Here is a 23816-nt window from a genome sequence, read left to right as displayed (position 1 = left end):
CTGGAAAAACGGGATCCCCTGGAATTCCACCTTGCTCTGCCTTGGGAATGACCCAAGCCCCGCCCACCCCACGGAATTCCATCCCACCCTCCCAAATTCCCCCAAAATTCGGGAATTCCTTCCCCAAAATCCCACAGAACCTCGGGCAGCTCCTCCTTTCCTACAACATCCAAATAAAATCCTTTTATTTCCCTTGGATTTGAGAATTCCACCTGGAATTATTCCTGGCATTCCAAAGCTCCTTTCCCAGGGAATTCCCTTGGATTTGTTTTTTTCCCTCCTTTTCCAGCTGGAACTCAAAGATTTAAGGCTGGGAGGGATTTTTCTCCCAAATTTCCTTGAATTCCTGCTCCTTTTCCCTGTGGATTTTCCAGGAGAAAAACAGGGAAGGAGAGGCCCAAAAAAACACCCAAAAAAGGGAAATTCCTGATGGAAAAGAAGCAAGAAATTTTCCCAGATTTTTCCCAATTCCTGGAGATTTTTCCCAGACTTCTCCAAATCCTGGAGTTTTTTTCCTGAATTTCTCCAATTCCTGGAACATTCCTGAAGCTTCTTCCTGAATTTTTTCCAAATCCTGGAGTTTTTACCCAGATTTTTCCCAAATTCTGGAACTTTCCTGGAGTTTCTTCCTGGATTTCTCTCAAATCCTGGAGTTTTCTTCACGAATTTTTCCCAAATCCTGGAGATTTTTCCCAGACTTCTCCAAATCCTGGAAGTTTCATGGAGCTTTATCCCAGACTGGGATCTGAATCCATGGATCTCCCCCAAAATCCTGAAATTCCCGTGGCAAAATTCCGTCCAAATTCCACAACCTGGCCTTGGACACTTCCAGGGACCCGGAAAAATCCCAATCCCAATAAAAACCCTCCAAACCCCAAGGAAAATCCAGGATTTTTCCACTTTATTCATCAATTTTCCTCATTCTCAGTGTTTCTGGGAATGTTTTTCCCAAATTTCCGGGAGTTTCACCCCAAATTTCCTTTTCCTGGTTAAATATTGATGGAATTCCACAATTTCCCTAAAATCTGATTCAGCTCCTGGAAATCCAGGCTGGAAAAATATGGAAAAACAGCTGGAAAAATTCCCAGGAAAATCAGGATTCAAAGGAATCAGGAATTCCTGATTTTTCTCATTCCCATCCTGGAATTTTCCAGCCAATCCAGAGGGGAAAAAAAACCCAAAAAAAACCAACAAAAAAATCCCAATCCAAGAGGTCTCAGAGCAAAATTCCAGCTTTTCCAAAGGAATTTGTTTTGGGGAATTCCTCAAAAAAATCTTCTGGATCGGGAATTCCCAAGCCTGGCTGGGGTGGGAATGGAAAAATCCAGAAAAAAAAAGGGAATTTTCTCATGGGAAAGAAGAAATTTGCAGCTCCCTCGGAGGATTTTCACCACTTGGAAAAGGAAGGAAAAATCTGGGAATTCTCAACATTCCCCCTCGTCTGCAGGGTCAGAAAAACCCGGAATTCTGGGGATTCCTTGGAAAACTGAGATTCCCAGGGAAAATCCCTTCCCATCAACTCCTTCCCAAGGCTTTGCCGGAGGGAAAAACAGGAATTTCCAGGATTTAAACCACCCAAATCCTGATTTCTTTTTTTTTGGGATCATTCCTTCTGGAAAAACGGGATGAAGGGACAGCGTGGAATCTTCTGGATTTATCCCGATATTTTTCCCATTTTTTTTTTTTTTCATTCACGGCTCTGCGGAACCCTCAGGAAAATCCAGGAGCAGCTCCAAAAAAAAAAAAAAAAAATCCTCAGGGAACTGGAAAATTCCCCCAAAATTCCCAAGATTTTCCATGAAAACATTCCCAAGGAATCAGCAGGAAAAACCCCAAGCGTGGTCGGCACCTCCAGGAGTGTCCAAGTCTCTGAATTCCCAAAGAATTCCCAGAAAGGGGCAAAATTTGGGATATTCTGGCTGGGGAATCTTCTGGATATTCCCAAATATTCCCAAAATTTCAGTAAATTTTCTGCCTGCTGGGCAGGATGGCTTCCTTGATGAAGGAGAAAATCAGGAGAATCCCGGAGCGTTTCCCTCTTTTCCCCTTGGTGAAATAATTGGAGACGACGTCGTCTGCGGAAAACCGGGAGCGGGATCAGAATTCCAGAGGGGAATTTTGGGATTTTTTTGGGGAGGGAGTGGGATGGAATTCCCAAAAAAGTTGTGTGGCTACTCCTGGATCCCACCGGGAATGTGGGATTGGAGTTTTGGGGTAATTAAGGATCCCAAATTTGTGGGATTTTCCAAAGGCTCAGGAAGTCCAAATTTTTGGGATCCCAAATTTCTGGGATATTCTGACCATTGGTGACCCCTAAAAATCCCAAATTTTTCGGATATTCTGAGCCCACAGGAAGCCTCAGGAATCCCAAAATTTCTGAGGTTCTTTGAGCCTTTGGGATCCCAAATTTCTGGGATATTCTGACCCTTGGTGACCCCAAAAATCCCAAATTTTTTGGGACATTCTGAGCCCTTTAGGAAGTCCCAGGGAATTCCAAATTTCTGGGCCTTTGGGACTCCCAATCCCTGGGATTCTCTGAGCCTTTGGGGACCCCAAAAATCCCAAATTTCTGGGATTCTCCAGATCTCAGGGACCACCAGGAATCCCAAATTTCTGGGCCATTCTGAGCCCTTTAGGAAGTCCCAGGGAATCCCAAATTTTTGGGATTCTCTGAAGCCCTGTGAAGCACCCAAGGATCCCAAATTTCTGGGAAATTCTTTGAGCCTTTGGGACCCCAAATTTCTGGGATATTCTGAGCCTCTGGGAACCCCAAAAATCCCAAATTTCTGGGATTCTCCAAGGCTTCAGAGGCACCCAAGGATCCCAAATTTCTGGGACATTCCAAGCCCTTGATGACCCCCAAAAATCCCAAATTTCTGCGATTTTCCAGGGGCTCAGGGACCCCCAAAAATCCCAAATTTCCAGCACGTTCTGAGCAGGATCAGAACCGGATGAGCTCAAAATCCTTTCCCACCCATTCCCAACCCCATTCCCGACCCCATTCCCAATCCCATTCCCGACTCTGTTCCCATTCCCCATCCCATTCCCATTCCCCATTCCCAATCCCATTCCCGACTCCATTCCCAACCCCATTCCCATTCCTGACTCCATTCCCATTCCTGACCCCATTCCCAATCCCATTCCTGACCCCGTTCCCAATCCCATTCCTGACCCCATTCCCAATCCCATTCCTGATCCCGTTCCCAATCCCATTCCCATGCCTGACCCCATTCCCAATCCCAACCCTATTCCCATTCCTATTCCCGACCCTGTTCCCAATCCCATTCCTGACCCCATTCCCAATCGCATTCCCAATCCCATTCCCATCCCAACCCCATTCCCGACCCCATTCCCATTCCCAACTCCATTCCCATTCCCATTCCCATCCCCAACCCCATTCCCAATCCCATTCCCATTCCCAAACCCAATCCCATCCCATTCCCAATCCCATTCCCATCCCAACCCCATTCCCAATCCCAATCCCATCCCATTCCCAATCCCATTCCCGTCCCCATTCCCAATCCCATTCCCATCCCAATCCCATTCCCAAACTCAATCCCATCCCATTCCCAATCCCATTCCCATTCCCAACCCCAATCCCATTCCCATCCCATTCCCAATCCCATTCCCATTCCCAATCCCATTCCCGACTCCATTCCCAATCCCATTCCCACTCCCGTCCCCAATCCCATTCCCAATCCCAATCCCACTCCCATTCCCATTCCCGACCTCATCCCCAATCCCATTCCCAATCCCATTCCCATTCCCGTTCCCGTTCCCACTCCCGTCCCCATTCCCAATCCCAATCCCGTCCCCATTCCCAATCCCAATCCCATCCCCATTCCCGATCCCAATCCCTACCCCGTTCCCGTCCCCACTCCCATTCCCAATCCCATTCCCAATCCCATTCCCATTCCCGTTCCCATTCCCAACCCCATTCCCGACCCCAATCCCATTCCCATCCCCACCCCCATCCCCATTCCCAATCCCATTCCCGTTCCCATCCCCTATCCCAATCCCGTCCCCATTCCCGACCCTGTTCCCGTTCCCACTCCCACCTCCGGGCTGCACCGTGGAGGGCAGGACGTTCTCCCCGGCCGACAGCGACACGAAGAAGGCGAAGGGAATCAACCACAGGCAGAAGGTGAAATAGGCCAGGACCTGCCGAATTCCCAGAATTCCAACCGGAATTCCCAAAATTCCAACCCCAAAACCCCAAAATTCCAAGAATTCCTAAGGAAAAGCGTCCATCTCACCCCATTTTTGGAGGGGGAGAAGTTTCCTCCAGGTCTTCCCAAATTTTTTGCTCTTCCTTGAAAGAAGCCAGAATTCCCAAAATTCCAACCCAGAATTCCCAAAATTCCAACCCAGAATTCCCAAAATTCCTACTTGGAAACCTCAGAATTCCAAGAATTCCAATGGAAAATTCCAAACAAGGATCTGCAGAATTCCCAAAATTCCAGCTGGAAACCCCAAAATTCCAGCTTGGAAATCCCAAAATTCCAACCCAAAACCCCAAAATTCCAATCCCAAAACCCCAAAATTCCAAGAATTCCTATGGAAAATTCCAAACCAGGACCTGCAGAATTCTGAAATTCCAACCCAGAAACCCCAAAATTCCAAGAATTTCTATGGAGAATTTCCAGCCCAAAAATCCCAAAATTCCAACCTGGAAATCCCAAAATTCCAACCCCAAAATTCCAAGAATTCCTAAGGAAAAAAAATTCCACCTCGCCCCATTTTTTGGAGGATAAAAAAGTTCCCTCGAGGTGTTCCCAAATTTTTTTGCTCTTCCTGGTTTTGCAATTCCCAGATTTTAATTAAGGATTAATTGAATGAAGATTTTAATTAAGTCAATTAAAGTATCCTGGAAAAATTAATTTTTAAAAAAAATCAGGGAGAAATTGGATTTTCCTCTTTTTTTTAATGGAATTTTGGCCTCTTGTGATTTTTGTTGTGGAATTTTGGCAGAAAAATCAGGAATGGGAATTCCCAATGGGAAAAGATTTGGGGTTAAATTGGCAAAAAATATGGAATTTCAATGATTTATTTCCTAAAATTTCCTATAATTCCTAAAATTTTTAGCATTTTAGGGCTAAATTGGGATTAACATTCCACATTCCTGGAATTTCCTGGGCAAACCCCAAACCTGCAACTCCCAGGGAATTTTAGAACCTCAAAAAATTAAAAAATAAAATGGAAAAAATTAAAAAAAAAAATCAGTTTTATTTGGAAGAAATTCAGAGCTACCAACCCAAAAATTTGGGATTTTTCCAATGGGAAAAATGGGGAAAATCCCGGAATTTTTGGGATCTCACCTCGGAGAAGAGGTAAAATTCCTCAGCAAAATATTGGAATGCCAGGTAGTGATTGACCACGACCAAAACTGCAGGGAAAAAACAGGGAAAAAACAACAGGATCAGAACATTCCAGAGGGAAAATCCCAAATTCTGGAGCCCTCCCAAAACATTCCCAAAGTTTGCATCCCAAATCTCAAACGATTCACTCAAAATTCCCCCATAAATTCCCAACGAACCCCAAAAAATCCCCCAAATATCCCCCAAAACTCCCCAAAAAAATCCCAAATTATTCCCCCCAAATTCCTCAAAAATCCAAAAAAAGTCAAAAAATTCCCCCCAAAAAATTCCAACAAAATTCAAAAAATGTTCCCCAAAATTTTGCAAAAATCCCCAAAGATCCTCCCAGAAAATTCCCAAAATTTTGCAATAATTCTCTCAAAATTCTTTCAAATATCCCCAAAAAATCCCAACAAAAGTCCTCAAAAAATCCAAAGAAATCCTGAAAAATTCCCAAAAACATCCCAGAAAAATTCCCAAAAACTCCCCCCAAAAAAATCTCCCTAAATTCCCCCAAAAATTGTCAGAGATCTGCAAAAAATCCCAACAAAACCCTGAAAATTAAACAAAAAATTCCTAAAAAAAATCTTCAAGAAAATCTCTAAAAATAAAAAAAAAATCCCAAAAAATCCCCAATAAATCCCTGAAATTCCTCAAAAAATCCCCCCCCAATCCTCAAAAAATCCTCCCAAAATTCCTTCAAAATTCCCAGAAATCCCAAAAAAAATCTTCAAAAATTCCCAGAAAATACCCAATAATTTCCTCAAAATCCCTTCAAAATTTTTAAAAAAACTTCATCAAAAAATTTTTTTTAAATCCCAAAAAAATCCCCAAAAATCCTCAAAAATAATTTTAAAAATCCCCAGTAATTCCCTCAAAATTCCTCAAAAAATTCCAAAAAAATAAAAAAAATCCAAAAATATTCAAAAAAAATCACCAAAAATCCCCAATAATTCCCTCAAAATTATTTTTAAAAATCCTGAGAAAAATCCCAAAAAAAATCCCAAAAAATTCTGTAAAATTCCCTCGAAATCCCCAAAAACCCCAAAAAAATCCCCCAAAAAAATTCTCCAAAAATTCTCTCAAAATACCTGAACAATCCCCAAAAATCACCCAAAATTCCTAAATATCCTCTAAAAATCCTCAAAAATCAAAAATAAATTCACAAAAAATTCACAAAAAAATCCCCAAAAACTCCCGTAAAATTCCCCGCAAATCCTCAAAAAATTCCTAAAAGAAATCCCAAAAAATCCCCCCAAAATAAAAAAAAATTCCCAAACAATTCCTCCAAAAAGTCCCAAAAAATACAAAACAATCCCTCAAAAAATACCAAAAAAATCACCCAAAAATCACCAAAAAAATTTCTAACAAAATAAAAAAAAAATGCAAAAATATCTAAAAAAATCCCTAAAAAAATCACAAAAAATCCCAAAAAAATCCCAAAAAAATCCCCAAACTCTGTGTCTGACCACAGGAGAGGAGGAAGTTGGAGGAGGTGAGGATGATGCAGGGGAAGCTCTGGAGCAGCCCCAGGCACACGAGGTTGCTGAAGAGCCCCGTGGCTACCAGGAACCCCAAAGTTCTGGAACATTCCGAGCCCCTCAGAGAACCCCAAGGATCCCAAATTCCTGGGACATTATGAGCCTTTTGTGGCACTCAAAGAATCCCCAAAACTCCCCAAAAAATCCTGTAAAATTTCCCAAAAATCTCACCAAAAATCCCCCTTAAAATTCACAAAAATCACCAAAAAAATTCAAAAAAATCCTCAAAAAATCCCCAAAAAATTCCCAAAAAATCCCCAAAAAATCCCAAAAAATTCCCAAATTGTCCCAAAGCCCGATGGTGGTTCCTGACCACAGGAGAGGAGGAAGTTGGAGGAGGTGAGGACGATGCAGGGGAAGCTCTGGAGCAGCCCCAGGCACACGAGGTTGCTGAAGGGCCCCGTGGTCACCAGGAACCCCAAAGTTCTGGAACATTCCGAGCCCCTCAGAGAACCCCAAGGATCCCAAATTCCAGGGACATTCTGAGCCTTTTGTGGCACTCAAAGAATCCCCAAAACCTCCCCAAAAAATCCTGTAAAATCTCACCAAAAATCCCCCTACAAATTCACAAAAATCACCCAAAAAATTCCTAAAAAAATCACCAAAAAATCCCAAAAAATTCCCCAAAAAATCCCAAAAAAATCCCAAAAAATTCCCAAAATTGTCCCAAAGCCCGATGGTGGTTCCTGACCACAGGAGAGGAGGAAGTTGGAGGAGGTGAGGACGATGCAGGGGAAGCTCTGGAGCAGCCCCAGGTAGACGAGGTTGCTGAAGAGCCCCGTGGCCACCAGGAGGGCCGGGAAGTGCTCAAACAGGAACAGTCCCAGCTGCACCCCCGAGGAGAACTGGGGAAAAAAATGGGGAAAAAATGGGAAAAATGGGATTAGAGGGGGGGAAATGGGGGAAAAGGGGAAATGGGGGAAAAAAAGGGGGGAAAAAACGGGGAAAAATGAGAAAAAACAGGGGAAAAATGGGAAAAAAAAGAGGGAAATAATGGGAAAAAGGATGGGGGGAAAAAAGGGAGGAAAAAGGGAAAAAAAAGAGGGAAATAATGGGGAAAATGGGGGGGAAATAGGGGGGAAAAGGGAAAAAACAGGGAAAAAATGGGAAAAAAAAGGGAAATAATGGGAAAAAGGATGGGAGGAAATGGGGGGGAAAAGGGAAAAAAAAGAGGGAAATAATGGGGAAAATGGGGGGGGAAGATGGGGGGGAAAAAGGGAAAAAACAGGGAAAAAATGGGAAAAAAAAGGGAAATAATGGGAAAAGGGATGGGGGGAAATGGGGGGGAAAAGGGAAAAAAAACAGGGAAAAAAAGAGGGAAATAATGGGGGAAATGGGGGGGGAAAGATGGGGGGAAAAAGGGAAAAAACAGGGAAAAAAATGGAAAAAAAAGGGAAATAATGGGAAAAAGGATGGGAGGAAATGGGGGGGAATAGGGAAAAAAAACAGGGAAAAAAAGAGGGAAATAATGGGGAAAATGGGGGGGGGAAAGATGGGGGAAAAAGGGAAAAAATGGGGAAAATGGGGAAAAAACAGGGAAAAAAAAACAGGGGAAAAATGGGGAAGAACATGGGGGGAAAATGGGGAAAAATGGAAAAAATGGGAAAAAAGATGAGGGGAAATGGGGGGAAAAGGGGGGAAAGAGAAAGAAAAAAGAAAAACAGGAGAAGAAAAAGGGAGAAAAACAAGGGAAAAGGAGAAAAATGGGGAAAATGGGAAAAAAGTGAGAAAAAATGGGGAAAAAACAGGGAAAATGGGAAATAAACAGGAGGGAAAAAAAGGTGGAAAAGGGAAAAATCAAGGAAAAAAGGGAGAAAAACATGGGGGGAAATGGGGAAAAAATGGGGAAAAAAATGGGGAAAAAGGGGAAAATTGGAGGGGAATGGGGAAAAAGGGGAAATGGGAAGAAAACAGGGAAAAAATAGGGAAAAAACGGGGGAAATGAGAAAAAAGGGAAAAAAGAGGGAAATAATGGGGGGAAATGGGGGGAAAAAGGGGAAAAACAGAAAAAAGGGGGGAAATGGGGGAAAAAATGGGAAATAATGGGGGAAAATGGGGAAATGGGGGGAAAGATGGGGAAAAAACAGGAAATAAAAAAAGGGGGAAAAAGGGAAAAAACGGGGGGAAATAGGAAAATAGGGAAAATTTTAAAAAAGGAAAAAATGGAAAAAATGAGAAAAAATGGGGGGGAAGGAAAAAAAGTGGGAAAATGGGATTAATGAAGGAATTCTGCACTGCCAGAATGGAATTTGGGGTTTCTGGGATTTGGGGTTTTCCATGATTTTGGGGTTTCTGGGATTTGGTGTTTCAGGGGTTTGGGGTTTCTGGGATTTGGGGTTTCCCAGGGATTTGGGGTTTCCGGGATTTGGGGTTTTCCAGGATTTTGGGGTTTCAGGGATTTTGGGGTTTCTGGGATTTGGGGTTTCTGGGATTTGGGGTTTCAGGGATTTGGGGTTTCCCGGGTTTGGGGTTTCTGGGATTTGGGGTTTCTGGGGTTTGGGGGTTCTGGGATTTGGGGTTTCCCAGGGATTTGGGGTTTCAGGGGTTTGGGGTTTCAGGGGTTTGGAGTTTCAGGGATTTGGGGTTTCTGGGATTCGGGGTTTCCCGGGTTTGGGGTTTCTGGGATTTGGGGTTTCAGGGATTTTGGGGTTTCCCAGGTTTGGGGTGTTTGGGGTTCCTGGGATTTGGGGTTTCAGGGATTTGGGGTTTCTAGGATTTGGGGTTTCCCGGGTTTGGGGTTTCAGGGGTTTGGGGTTTCAGGGATTTGGGGGTTCTGGGGTTTGGGGTTTCCTGGGTTTGGGGTTTCTGGGATTTGGGGTTTCTGGGATTTCGGGTTTCAGGGATTTGGGGTTTCCCAGGTTTGAGGTTTCAGGGGTTTGGGGGTTCCGGGATTTGGGGTTTCCCAGGCTTGGGGTTTCTGGGATTTGGGGTTTCTGGGATTTGGGGTTTCAGGGATTTGGGGTTTCCCAGGTTTGAGGTTTCAGGGGTTTGGGGGTTCCGGGATTTGGGGTTTCAGGGGTTTGGGGTTTCAGGGGTTTGGGGTTTCCCGGGTTTGGGGTTTCTGGGATTTGGGGTTTCAGGGATTTTGGGGTTTCCCAGGTTTGGGGTGTTTGGGGTTCCTTGGATTTGGGGTTTCAGGGATTTGGGGTTTCTAGGATTTGGGGTTTCCCGGGTTTGGGGTTTCAGGGGTTTGGGGTTTCAGGGATTTGGGGGTTCTGGGGTTTGGGGTTTCCCGGGTTTGGGGTTTCAGGGGTTTGGGGTTTCAGGGATTTGGGGGTTCTGGGGTTTGGGGTTTCTGGGGTTTGGGGTTTCTAGGATTTGGGGTTTCCGGGTTTGGGGTTTCAGGGGTTTGGGGTTTCAGGGATTTGGGATTTCTGGGATTTGGGATTTCTGGGATTTGGGGTTTCAGGGGTTGGGGGTTTCTGGGGTTTGAGGTTTCAGAGGTTTGGGGTTTCAGGGGTTTGGGGGTTCCGGGATTTGGGGTTTCTGGGATTTCGGGTTTCAGGGATTTGGGGTTTCCCAGGTTTGAGGTTTCAGGGGTTTGGGGTTTCCAGGATTTGGGGTTTCAGGGGTTTGGGGTTTCAGGGGTTTGGGGTTTCCGGGATTTGGGGTTTCAGGGCTTTGGGGTTTCAGGGATTTGGGGTTTCCCGGGTTTGGGGGTTCCGGGATTTGGGGTTTCAGGGGTTTGGGGTTTCTGGGTTTGGGGTTTCAGCACTCACCCAGATCATGGATTTGATGATCCTCCTGGTGGCCACCGTGTACTCCTCGATCAGCTCCGCCAGGTAGTAGAGCCCGGCCGCTGCGGGGACAGCGCGGGGACACCGATGGCACCGTTGGCACCTCGGGGGTGGCACCGGCCCACGGCGGCTCTGGGGACACCCAGGGGGACCCAAATTCTGGGGTGTGGGAGCCCAAAGGGCAGGGAGAGCCAGGGACCCCAAATCCTGGGGACACTCTGAGCCCTTGGGGACACCAAGAGATTCCCAGTCCTGGGGACATCCTGAGGGCTGGGGACACCCAGAGACCCCAAATCCCTGGGACAATTTAAGGGCTTGGGGACACCCAAGGACCCTCAATCTTGGGGACATCCTGAGAGCTTGGGGACACCCAGGGACTCCAAATCTTGGGGACACTTTGAGGGCTTGGGGACACCCAGGGACTCTCAATCTTGGGGACATCCTGAGGACTCGGGGACACTCTGAGCCCTCAGGGGCATTCAGAGACCCCAAATCTCGGGGACACTCTGAGGGCTTGAGGACATCCAGAGACCCCAAATCTCGGGGACACTCTGAGGGCTTGGGGACAAGCAGGGACCTCCAGTCCCTGTGGTGATTTAAGGGTTTGGGGACGGCCAGGGCCCTCAGTGTTGGGGACACTCTGAGGCCTTGGGGACACCAAGAGGCTCCCAGGCTTGGGGACATCCTGAAGACTCGGGGACACCCAGAGACCCCAAATCTTGGGGACTCTCTGAGAGCTCGGGGACACTCAAGGATCCAAAATCTCAGGGACAATTTAAGGCCTTGGGGACACCCAGTGACCTCCAGTCTTGGGGACACCCAGGGACCCCAAATCTTGGGGACACTCTTAGCCCTCGGGGACACTACAGACCCCCAAACTTGGGGACATCCTGAAGACTCGGGGACACCCAGGGACCCCCAGTCTTGGGGACACTCAGAGCACCCAGGGGCACCCAGAGACCTCAAATCCTTGGGACCATTTAAGGCCTTGGGGACACCCAGGGACCCCAAATCTTGGGGACACCCAGGGACCCCGAGGACACCCAGACACCCCAAATCCCTGGGACACTCTGAGGGCTTGGGGACACCAAGAGACCCCAAATCTCAGAGATTTTCTGAGGGTTTGAGGACAACCAGGGACCTCCAGTCCCTGTGGTGATTTAAGGGTTTGTAGACACACAGAGACCCTCAGTGTTGGAGACACTCTGAGGGCTTGGGGACACCAAAAGGCTCCAAGTCTTGGGAACATCCTGAACACTCAGGGACACCCAGAGACCCCAAATCTTGGGGACTCTCTGAGAGCTCGGGGACACCCAGGGATCCCAAATCTCAGGGACAATTTACGGCCTTGGGGACACCCAGAGATCCCCAATGTTGGGACACTCTGAGAGTTTGGGGACACCCAGGGACCCCCAAAACTCAGGGTCACTCTGAGCCCTTGTGGGACACCCAGGGACCCCCAGTGTTGGGGACATTCTGAGGGCTTGGGGACATCAGGACACCCCAAATCCTTCTGACACTCTGAGGGTTTGGGGGCATCCAGAGACCCCAAATCTTGGGGACACTCTGAGGGCTTGGGGACACTCAAGGACCCCAAATCTCAGGGACAATTTAAGGCCTTGGGGACGCGCAGGGACCCCCGATCTTGGGGACACTCCGAGCCCTCGGTGCCCCCGGGCCACCCCGGTTCTCCCCCCTCCCCTCAGCCCGCCCCGCCCCTCCCCCTCCCCTCCCCCCGCCATATCGCGACACGGACGGAGCGGGCCCAAGCCCTTCCCGCAGCCCCCGGGGCGCTCTCACCGATGGCCAAGGTGACAAAGGCCACCTGCACGAGCAGGGACAGCCAGCTGAGCACGTACATGAACCACATGGCGGGGCCGGGCCGCTCCCGGGACCGTTCCCGGTGCCGCTCCCGGGGCCGCTCCCGCTCCGCGCCCGCCACCGGAACCAGCGAGAGGCGGCACCGGAACAAGCGAGAGCGGCACCAGAACCAGAGAGAGGAGGCACCGGAACCAGCGAGAGGAGACACAGGAACCAGCGAGAGCGGCACCGGAACCAGCGAGAGGAGACACCGGAACCAGCGAGAGCGGCACCGGAACCAGCGAGACGTGGGGGGAGCGCGCAGAGCGCCCCCTGCAGGCTCGGAGGACTCGCGCTTCCCAATGGCCGGGGGGACCCCAAAACACTAAAGGGACCCCAAAACACTAAAGGGACCCCAAAAGGGTGCGGGGGGACCCCAAAAGGGTGCGGGGAGATCAGAAGTGGGAGAGGAGACTCCTCAAGGTCTGGAGGAGGCGGGAAATGGATGGGACCCCTCAAATTCTGAAGGAAACCCCAAAACTCTGTAAGGACCCCAAAATGTGCAGGGACCCCAAAATATGGGGAGGGACCCCGAAAGACGGCAGGGACTCCTGATCTGTACAGGGACCCACCCTAAAACTGTGCAGGGACCCCAAAAATCTATAGGGACCGCCCCCCCCCAAAATCTGAAGGAAACTCCAAAACACGGCAGGGACCCCAAAACTGAACAGGGACCCCAAAACTGAACAGGGACCCCAAAAGGACAGGGACTCTAAGGGGTGCAAGGACCCCCAAAACCCCACAGAGACCCCAAAGCACAGAGGGACCCCCCAAAGTGTGTAGGGACCCTAAAACCCATTAGGGACCCCAAAAACCCCACTGGGCCGGACTGGGAGGGGTTTGGGGTGCGGGGTTTTGGGGTCCGGGGGGGTCGTTTTGGGGTCCAGGGCGGATTCGTTTTGGGGTCCCGTTTTGGGGGTCCTGGAGGGCTCCTTTTGGGATCCGGGGTTTCCTTTTGGGATGCTGTGGGTTCATTTCGGGGTCCTGAGCTCATTTTGGGGTGCGGGATTTGGTTTTTGGGGTTTTGGGGTGCTCACTTTGGGGTCTCATTTTGGGATCCTGGGGGATTCATTTTGGGGTCTCGTTTTGGGATCCGAGGGTCTTTTTGGGGTCTCATTTTGGGGGTCCGGGGATTCATTTTGGGGTCTGGGAGGGTAATTTTGGGGTGTTCGTTTTAGGGTTCTGAATATTTCATTTTAGGATCCTTTTAAGGCTTCTGGGGAGTTCACTTTGGGGTCTCGTTTCGGGGGTCCTGGGGGGCTCCTTTTGGGGTGGTGTGGGTTCATTCTGGGGGTCCCGAGCTCATTTTAGGGCTTTTGGGGTTTTGGGGTGCTCACTTTGGGGTCTCGTTTTAGGGCCCTCGGGGGTTCATTTTGGGGTGCTGGGGGTTCCTTTTAGGGGTCCGGGGTTATTTCATTTTGGGGTGTTCCTTTTAGGGTTCTGGATGTTTCATTTTGGGGTCCTGAGCTCATTTCAGGGCTTTTGGGGGGTTCATTTTGGACCACCCAGGGGTTCATTTTAGGGTCTCGTTTTGGGGTCCTGGGGGGCTCCTTTTGGGGTGGTGCAGGTTCATTTTAGGGTCCTGAGATCATTTTAGGGGTGCTCGTTCTGCGCTTTGGGGTTTCGGCGTGCTCATTTAGGGGTGCTGTGGGGTTCGTGTTGGGGTCTCGTTTTAGGGGTTCTGGGAGTTCATTTTGGGGTTCATTTTGGGGTTCTGAGGGTTCATTTTGGGGTTCATTTTGGGGTTCTGAGGGTTCATTTTGGGGTTCATTTTGGGGTTCTGAGGGCTCATTTTGGGGTTCATTTTGGGGTTCATTTTGGGGTCCAGCGGGTTCATTTTGGGATTCTGGGACCCAAAAATGGCGGTGCCAGCACCCCCAGCCCGCAGCACCCCGGGATTTGGGGAACCCCCAAATGAGGCACCCCTGACCCCCCCCCTTGTGTGACAGAGGGGACAAAGCGGGGGTGACAAAAGGGGGGGGAGGGGGGAGGTGACAGAGCGGCGCTAACGCGGCCTGGCACGGGCGGCAGCGCTGACCCGGGGGGCGCGGTGACCCCGCGGTGACCGGGGGGGGACACAGGGGGGACACAGAGGTGACCGAAGGGTGACCCCGCGAGGGGGGGCTGCGGCCGAAACCCCCCAGGGCTCGGGAACGGCGCGGGAAGAGGAGACTGGGGGGGGGGACAGGGACAGGAACAGGGATGGGGATGGGACGGGGACAGGACAGGGACAGGGACAGGGACAGGGACAGGGACAGGGACAGGGACAGGGACAGGGACGGGGATGGGACAAGGATGGGACAGGGATGGGACAGGGACAGGAATAGGACAGGGACAGGGATGGGACACGGACAGGGACAGGGACGGGGATGGGACGGGGACAGGTACAGGGACAGGGATGGGACAGGGACAGGGATAGGGACAAGGACAGGGACAGGGACAGGGACAGGGATGAGGATGGGACAGGGATGGGACAGGGACAGGGATGGGGATGGGGACAGGGATGGGACAGGGACAGGGATGGGACAGGGACAGGGACAGGGATGGGGATGGGACAGGGATGGGACAGGGACAGGAATAGGACAGGGACAGGGACAGGGACAGGGATGGGGATGGGACAGGGACGGGACAGGGACAGGGATGGGACAGGGACAGGGACAGGGATGGGGATGGGACAGGGACGGGGACAGGGACAGGGATGGGACAGGGATGGGGATGGGACAGGGACAGGAATAGGACAGGGACAGGGATGGGGATGGGACAGGGACGGGACAGGGACAGGGACAGGGACAGGGATGGGACAGGGACAGGGACATGGACAGGGACAGGGATGGGGACAGGGACAGGGATGGGGATGGAGACAGGGATGGGGATGGGACAGGGGTGGGACAGGGACAGGAATAGGACAGGGACAGGGACAGGGACAGGACAGGTTCAGGGACGGGGATGGGACAGGGACGGGGACAGGGACAGGGATGGGACAGGGACAGGAATAGGACAGGGACAGGGATGGGACAGGGACAGGGATGGGACAGGGACAGGGATGGGACAGGGACAGGGACGGGGATGGGACAGGGACAGGGACAGGGACAGGCAGCGCCTCCGGCACTCCGCTCCCCTCTCTGCGCTCCCTGGGAGGTACCGAGACCCTCCCGGCCCCTCCCGATCTCTCCTGATCCCTCCCGATCCCTCCCGATCCCGCTTCCAGCCCCACCCCGGGCCCGGCAATCCGGGATAAACCCCCGGAATCCTCTGGGATGAGCGCGCGCCGCGTTTTGGGGCTCCCCCCGTGTCCCCCGCTTTGTGCCCGTGTCCTCCCTGCCCGAATTTTCCGGTTTTCCACACAAATTCCCTTTTTCTGCCCCTTTTGAGGGCTCCAGGTACCCCAAAACCCCTGTGAATTCCACCCCCAAAAACCCCAAAAACCCCAAACACCCCAAAGCCGCGAGCACCCTGAGCACCCCAAAACCTCTGAGAACACCACGTGCTCTGGGCACCCCAAACACCCCAAATACCCCCAGCACCCCAAACCCATCAAGCACCCCAAAACCTCTGTGAACCTCAGGTGTCCTGGGCACCCCAAATACCCCAAACAAACACCCCAAAAACCTTAAACAACCCACACAACCCCAAACACCCTCAAAACCCCGAACACCCCAAAACCCCCAAACAACCCCAAATCCCCAAAGACCCCAAATGCCCCAAACACCCCAAAACCCCGAGCACCCCAAAACCCCAACTGGGCACTCCTCACCCCCACCCCTCCCTGTCACCCCAAAATCCCCCATTAGGGCATTTAGGACCCTCGGAGCTGCGTGTGGGGTCATTTTTAGGGTCACCTTTCGGACTATTTTTAGGATTATTTTTAGGGCAGTTTTTTGGGTTACTTTTAGGGCTATTTTTAGAGCTGGTTTTACGGCTATTTTTTCCCTTTTTTTGTCGGATTTTTTCCTCTTTTCCCATTTTCACTCCGCAACCAAAACCCCGTGAAGTTCCGGGCGGGCCCCGCCGGGAGCTGCCGGCGAATCCAGGCGTGAAAAATGTGCGAGAGGCGCCCCGGGAGAGCCTTTCCCTCCCCTTTTCCCGCTCCTGACGGGGCTGACGGAGCTCTCTGCTGCTCCCCCCCTTCCCCTCACACCCCCACCCCAAATCCACCCCACAGCTCCCCCGGGAATCCGGGATTGGAGCTTCCAGAAGATTCTCGGGGAGTGGTTTGGGGTCCCCCACACAATTTCGGGTGTTTGGCACCCCCACAGCTCCACTCAGCCCTGTGGGTGGGGTTTGCCTCCCCCAGATCCTTCTGGAGGGGTTTTTCCCCCCAAACCCCACAGATCCTCATGGATGGGGTTTTGTTTCCAAGCCCTACCTGTCCCCATGGATGGGATTTTGCCCCCCCCTAAAATCCCAAGTCTCCCTCTGGAAGGTTGGAGGTTTTTTGCCCAAACCCCTAAATCCCCATGGATGGGATTTGACCCCCGAGCCCTGAACATTCCCATGGATGGGATTTGACCCCCAGTCCCCCCCACCTCCCTCTGTCCTATTCCCATCCCTATTCCCATCCCCACTTCTGCTCCCATTCCCCCATTCCCATTCCTGTCCCCATCCCTATTCCCATTCCCTCATCCTGGTTCTCATTCCCATTCCCATCCCCATCGCCATTCCCATTCCCATTCCTCCATCCTCCTTCTCGTTCCCATTCCTATTCCCGTTCCCATCCCCACCCCCAATTCCATCCCCATCCTCATTCCCCCATCCCCATCCCCATTCCCATTTCCATCCTCGTTCCCATTCCCCCATCTCCATTCCTGCTCCCATTCCCCTGTTCCCATTACCCCATTCCCATTCCTATTCCCATCCCCGTTCCTATCCCTGTCCCCGTTCCCATCCACTCGTTCCCATCCTCATTCCCATTCCCATCCCCGTTCCCTTTCACCCATCCCGGTTCCCATCCCCCGTTCCCATTCCCATTCCCATTCCCCCGTTCCCATTCCCCCATCCCCGTTCCCATCCCCGTTTCCCCGTTCCCATCCCCATCCTCATTCCCGTTCCCATTCCCCCATCCTGGTTCCCATTCCCCCATCCTGGTTCCCATCCCCGTCCCCGTTCCCATTCCCCCGTTCCCGTTCCCATTCCCATCCCCATCCCCATCCCCGTTCCCATTCCCCCATCCCGGTTCCCATCCCTGTCCCCGTTCCCATCCCCTCGTTCCCGTTTCCATTTCCCTCACCCCCATCCCCGTTCCCATTCCTCCATCCCGGTTCCCGTTTCCATCCCCTCGTTTCCATCCCCGTTTCCCCGTTCCCATTCCCACCCCCATCCCCGTTCCCATTCCCCCATCCCGGTTCCCGTTCCCGCCCCTCTCCCCGCACGCCTGGCCGCGCTGCCCCGGGCTGACAGAGCCGCCCCCGCCCTCCCTCCGTCCCCCGCCGCCGCCGCCGCCGCCGCTCATCGGCTCCGTGTTGCGCCGCGGGTCGCGCTCCGGTCAGCCCTGCCTGATCCGGGCCCCGCTCCCCCCGGAGCGCCGCTCCCGCCGGCTGCCGTCAGCTCCGCTCAGCCTCCCGCGCTCCCCGAACCGTGAATGCACCGCGGCCGGGGACCGGCCCCGCTCCTGCTGCTCCCCGGGACCGGCCCTGCTGCTCCCCGGGACCGGCCCCGCTCCTGCTGCTCCCCGGGACCGGCCCTGCTGCACCCCGGGACCGGCCCCGATCCTGCTGCTGCTCCCCGGGACCGGGACCGGGACCGCTCCTGCTGCTCCCCGGGACCGGCCCCGCTCCTGCTGCTGCTCCCCGGGACCGGGACCGGCCCCGCTCCTGCTGCTGCTCCCCGGGACCTGCCCCGCTCCTGCTGCTCCCCGGGACCGGCCCTGCTGCTCCCCGGGACCGGCCCTGCCTCCCGGGACCGGCTCTGCCTCCCGGAACCGGCGGGGGAGCAGTTGGGAAAAGGGGGAGCGATCGGGAAAAGGGGAGCAATCAGAAAAAGGGAATCAATCGGGAAAAGTTGGGGGAGAACTCGGGAATGATGGGGGATCAATCGGGAAAAGGTGGGGGAGAACTCGGGAATGATGGGGAATCAATCGGGAAAGGGGGGGATCAAGAAGGATGGAGGGGATCAATCAGGAAGGATGGGGAAAGGTCTGGAAGGATGGGGGAATCAATCGGGAAAAGGAGGGGAGCAGTCAGGAAAGGTCGGGCGGGATCGATCAGGAAAAGGGGGAAAATCAGTCAGGAAAAGGTGAGGGAACAGTTGGGAATTATGGGGATCAACTGGGAAAAGGGGGGGGCGATCAAGGAGGAGTGGGCGGATCAATAGGGAACAATGGGGGGATCAATCAGGAAAGGTGGGGGAGCAATCGGGAAAAGGTGGGGGAGCAATGGGGAAAAGGGGGATCAATCAGGAAAAGGGGATCAATCAGGAAAGGGGGCGATCAGGAAGGGCGGGGGATCGATCAGGAAGGATTGGGGGGCTCCCCCGGGATGGGGGCACGGTGTCCCCACAGCCCCCGAACGGCAGAGGGGACACGGGGTGGCCGCACCTCCCTCCAGGAGGGGCTTGGGGGCACCCCCGGATCGGCTCCGGCCCCAGCACCCCCCCGGTGTCCCCAAAATGGTTTTGGGGTGACAAAGGGTGGTGTGAGAGGATCCCCATCCTGTCATGGATTTGGGGTCTGGGAAAAGGGGGCCAGGGTTACCCCTGGATTTGGGGTGCCCCCATCCCCTCCTCCCTGCTCCTGCCCCTGTCCCCATCCCTTGTGGGGTGCCCAGGACACCCCGCTTGTCCTCAGGGGGATTCAGGGGTCCCATTTCCCCTCGGGTGGGATTTTGGGGACCCCATCTCTCCTCAGTCCAGGTTTGGGGTTCCATTTACCCTCAGCCGGGGTTTGGGGGTCCTGGGGGAGATTCAGGGGTCCCATCTCCCCTCAGCGGAGATTTGGGGGTCCCGTGTCCTCCCGACCACGGTTTGGGGGTCACATCTCCCCTTGTCACGGCTTCAGGGGTCCCGTGTCCCCTCAGCCGGGTTTTGGGGTCCTCTCTGCCCTCGGTGCTCCTGCTGGGGCTCCTTCCCAGCTCCTGGGGAGCGCTGGGAGACTCCCAGTTCATCCCAGTTCATCCCAGTCCGTCCCAGTCCATCCCAGTCCGTCCCAGGTCATCCCAGTCCATCCCAGTCCGTCCCAGCCCATCCCAGTCCGTCCCAGTTCGTCCCAGTCCGTCCCAGTCTGTCCCAGCCCATCCCAGTCCGTCCCAGTCCATCCCAGTCCGTCCCAGTCCATCCCAGGTCATCCCAGTTCATCCCAGTCCATCCCAGTCCGTCCCAGTCCATCCCAGTGCGGCCCCGCGCGCTGCTGGGAGCGCTGTGGCGACAGCCCCGCCTGTCCCCGCCAGCAGCCCGCGTGACACCAGGGCGGTGCCACCAACCCGGGTGACACCAAGGCAGTGCCACCCGCCCGGGTGACGCCAGGGCTGTGCCACCAGCGCGTCCCCAAATCCCTCCCCGGAGCCGATTAACTCATTTTCAGCGCCGGCCCCGAAGTAGGTCAGGCGTGTGACACCGCGGCCACGCCACGGGTGGCCCCAGGGGACATTCCCGGCCGTGTCACCTCCCCTCTCCCCCACTCCCGCGGTGCGGGGACGTGGCATGGGCGGGGCGGTGACACCGCCGCCTGTCCCCGCGCGCGCGCTCTGCAGGCGGATGGGGGAAACTGAGGCACGGGGAGGGTGGAGGAGGGGCGGAGCTGCTCCGGAAGGCTCCGGGGGGATTCCCGCCCCCTCCCCCCGCTCATTAATAATATCAATTAGCCATGGAGCGATCAGCTTTAACGAGCGGCGCCCCTCGGCTCCTGCCCTCTGCCCCCACGGGAGCGGCCCCGCGGCCCCACCGGGGGAGGTGGGCGTCCCTCGGGGCTGTCCCTGTCCCTGCTCTTGTCCCTGTCCCCCGGGACACATCCACAGCCCCTTTCCCATCACCGTTTCTGTTCCCATCCCTGTCCCTGTCCCTGTCCCCATCGTCGTCATCATCCCCGTCCTCATCTCTGTCCCTACCCCTGTTCCCATCCTTCTGTCCCCATCCACATCCCTATCCCCGCCCCACTCCCATTTCCATCCCTGTCCCCGTCCCCATTCCCTATCCCCATCCCCATTCCCCATCCCCATTCCCTGTCCCCACTCCCTGTCCCCATCCCTACTCCCTATCCCCACTCCCTGTCCCCATTCCTATTCCCTGTCGCCACTCCCTGTCCCCATCCCTGTCCCCATTCCCATTCCCTGTCCCCTTTCCCTGTCCAGCACAGGGGCAGTGTGGGTGGCCAGGCTGGGGGCTCCGTGGGTGGACACCGGTGACATTCCTGGATGGAAAGGTCACAGCCACATCCCGGTGCTCGGTCCCTGCCCTCAGAGCCGAGGCTGCTCCCTGACAGCTCCCAGAAGGGACAGGAGCTACCGGTGTCCCCAGTGCCACCACCCAGGGTGGCTCAGCCCCAGGAGCGTCACCTCCCAGCCCCGTTCCTGGTTCCTGATGCCCTCTGGAATTCACCTCCTCTGGAATTCACCTCCTGTCCCCTCCACGGTGTCCTGCTGGAGGGCGGCAGAGCCGGAGCGAGAATGTCACCGACATTGTCCCTGCCTGGATCCCTGGGATGGGAGTGGGATGGAGAGAGGGAGGGAGAGATGGAGGGAGGGAGGGAGGGAGGGGTGGAGAGATGGACGGAGGGACAGAGAGCAGGATGGAGGGAATGGGAGTGGGAAAATGGAGGGATGAAGGGATGGATGGATGGGGGATGGATGGATGGATGGATGGATGGATGGATGGATGGATGGATGGATGGATGGATGGGGGATGGATGGATGGATGGATGGATGGATGGATGGATGGATGGAAGGATGGAGGGATGGATGGAAGGATGGATGGACAATCAGACAAATGGACGGACTCTGGGAATGGGACAGACAGCACCCACGGCACAGCTGGGATCTCCGGGAGCATAGCAGGATTCTGGAGCCACAGGAAGGCGACCGGACACAGGGAAGGACACACGGACAGACCCCACTTCCCTGCATCCCAGCTCTTTGGGTCAATCCCTCCTCCTGGTACTGATGGCAGGGATGGGACTCCTTGTGGTGCCGGAGCACGCTGGGCACCGCCAGGGCGCCGGCACCGCTGTGCCAGGATGGGGACGGCTCTGGGATCATCCATTTGGGGTGGGATGGGCGTGGGATCATCTACTCGGGATGGGTACAGGTCTGGGATCATCCATTTGGGGTGGGATGGGCACAGGATCATCCATTTGGGATGGGATGGGTATAGGATCATCCATTTGGGATGGGATCCCCCGCTGGAATGGGCACCCCAAATCCAACCCCAATGGCTGCCAGCCCATGGAGCAGCCGCCCACCCCATCCACCACCGCCCCATTCCCGTTTCTCCGCTCACCGTCCTCTTCCTTCGGGTGGGATGTCCCCGGGATGTCCCCGGGATGTCCCCGGTGCCGCTCCGACCCCGGCTCAGCAGCCGGGGATGGATCCAGAGCCCGGAATTCAACCCAGCCCCCAAAATTAGCGCTTCCCCCGGAGCAGAGCCGTTCCTGCCTGGGCCTTCTTCCCTCCTCTCCCAGCCGGATCCGGGATGCTCCGCGGATGGAGAGGGGCTGGGCTCGGGATAATGGAGGGGCTCCAGCCCTGCTTTGTGGGGCTCGGCCCAGCTCCCCTCGTGCCGATGTCCCCTCTCTGTCCCGCTACCCTCTCTCTCCTTCCGTGTGTCCATCGGGAACCCACGGGAGCTGCGGGGATGGAGCCTCCCCGCAATTCCCGGGCTGTCCCTGGAGCGTTCCCGGCTCCCGCACCCCATTCCCGGGCTGGGTCCAGCCGCCTGTTCGCCCCGAGCCCCCCAAACCTCCCTGGCTTACCCCGCGCCTCTCGTCCCGCCGGTGCCACCCGACTGGATCCCAGACGGGAGAAGTCACCTGCCCCGAGCTGGGGACACGCTCAGGGGACCGCGGGGACCCTCCTGTCCTCGTCCCCGAGCGGGTGGCGGGATGCGGTCGGGGCACTCCCGGCACGGCCCCGCCGTCCCGCTGGCTCCGAGGGTGGCAGCGGGGACAGCACTGTCCCCACCCCGCGGGCCTCGTGGGACTCACCGGCAGCTCCCGGCTCCGCTCCAACTTTGCCACAAGTTGAGACAAAAGGCAGCGGGCGCCGTCCCCTGTCGCCTGTCCCCGCTGTCCCCAGACAGGCTGGTGCCACCCCCAGGACTAATGAGGGCACGAGGGCGGTGGGCTCAGGGGCTGCACACGCACACTCCCCGCCTTAACCCTTCCCCTGCCGCCGCCTCCCCCGCCTTGGGGGGAGCCGGGCTCGCTCCTCCCGCGGGTCCCGGGACTCCCAGCCTGGAAAACAGGGACAGTCCCGAGGGTAAAACGGGGACAATCCCGAGGGTCTGCATCCCCGGGGCGGGGGGTGGACGGTCACAGCCCCCAGGAGGAGGTGACACGCGTCAAAGAGTCCCCACCACCCCCCACTGAAGGGCTGGGGGGACACAACACGATCCCAGTCCTGGGATGGCTGCATCACCATCCCGGCTGTGTCCCCATCCCGGCTGTGTCCCCATCCCGGCTGTGTCCCCATCCCAGCTGTGTCCCAACTGCCCCGCTGCGTCCCTGTCCCTGCTTCTCTGCTGTGTCCCCGTCCCTGCTGCCCCGTTGTGACCCCATCCCACCATCCCAGGCCCACAGAACCCCTGGCAGTGGCAATGTGGCTGTGCCAGGTGTGGGATTTGGGATTTGGGATTTGGGATTTGGGATTTGGGATGGCTGGTGCTGACAGGTGGGAAGGGGTTCCTGATCATGCCGGGCCATCTGTCCCCTCCAGTGGTCTCTGGGCTGTTGTCCCCAGCTGGCTGCAGTTGTCCCCACTCCTCCTCCTGCCTGTTCTGCATTGCCACCTTCTCTTTCTGTTCAGGTGTGCCCAGACCTCCATCTGTCCGTCCGTCCGTCCGTCCATCCACCCATCCATCCATCCATCCCTCCCTCCCTCCATCCATCCATCCATCCATCCCCCATCCCTCCATCCATCCATCCCCCATCCATCCATCCATCCATCCACCCATCCATCCACCCATCCATCCATCCCCCATCCATCCATCCATCCATCCACCCATCCATCCACCCATCCATCCATCCATCCCTCATCCATCCATCCATCCATCCATCCATCCATCCATCCATTCACCCATCATCCATCCATCCATCCATCCATCCATCCATCCATCCATCCATCCATTCACCCATCATCCATCCATCCATCCATCCCTCCCTCCATCCCTCCATCCATCCA

The 23816-nt window shown here is 54.6% G+C and overlaps 1 protein-coding gene across 1 annotated transcript; it reads right to left on the bottom strand.

The window, feature by feature from the left end:
* Positions 1–156: 156 nt before the first annotated feature.
* Positions 157–12612, bottom strand: TEX261 (testis expressed 261). Its single transcript, XM_059845542.1, has 6 exons — positions 12436–12612; positions 10618–10697; positions 7590–7743; positions 5319–5386; positions 4059–4161; positions 157–2075 (listed from the first exon to the last, which is right to left on the bottom strand). Exons 1-6 carry the CDS (start codon positions 12503–12505, stop codon positions 1960–1962), a joined length of 591 nt encoding a protein of 196 aa, XP_059701525.1. The 5' UTR covers positions 12506–12612; the 3' UTR covers positions 157–1959.
* Between the last annotated feature and the right edge of the window lie 11204 nt (positions 12613–23816).

The sequence above is a fragment of the Haemorhous mexicanus genome, chromosome 4, assembly GCF_027477595.1.
Source record: "Haemorhous mexicanus isolate bHaeMex1 chromosome 4, bHaeMex1.pri, whole genome shotgun sequence".
Classification (NCBI taxonomy): Eukaryota; Metazoa; Chordata; class Aves; order Passeriformes; family Fringillidae; genus Haemorhous; species Haemorhous mexicanus.
This window is presented reverse-complemented; position numbering and strand designations above follow the sequence as displayed.

Coding starts and splice junctions, on each gene's coding strand:
- TEX261 (XM_059845542.1), bottom strand. CDS start 12,505: ATGTGGTTCATGTACGTGCTCAGCTGGCTGTCCCTGCTCGTGCAGGTG. Junction 7,744..10,617: donor TCATCAAATCCATGATCTGG/GTGAGTGCTGAA, acceptor TTTTTTCCCCAG/TTCTCCTCGGGGGTGCAGCT. Junction 2,076..4,058: donor CTCCACGGTGCAGCCCGGAG/GTGGGAGTGGGA, acceptor GGTTTTCCGCAG/ACGACGTCGTCTCCAATTAT.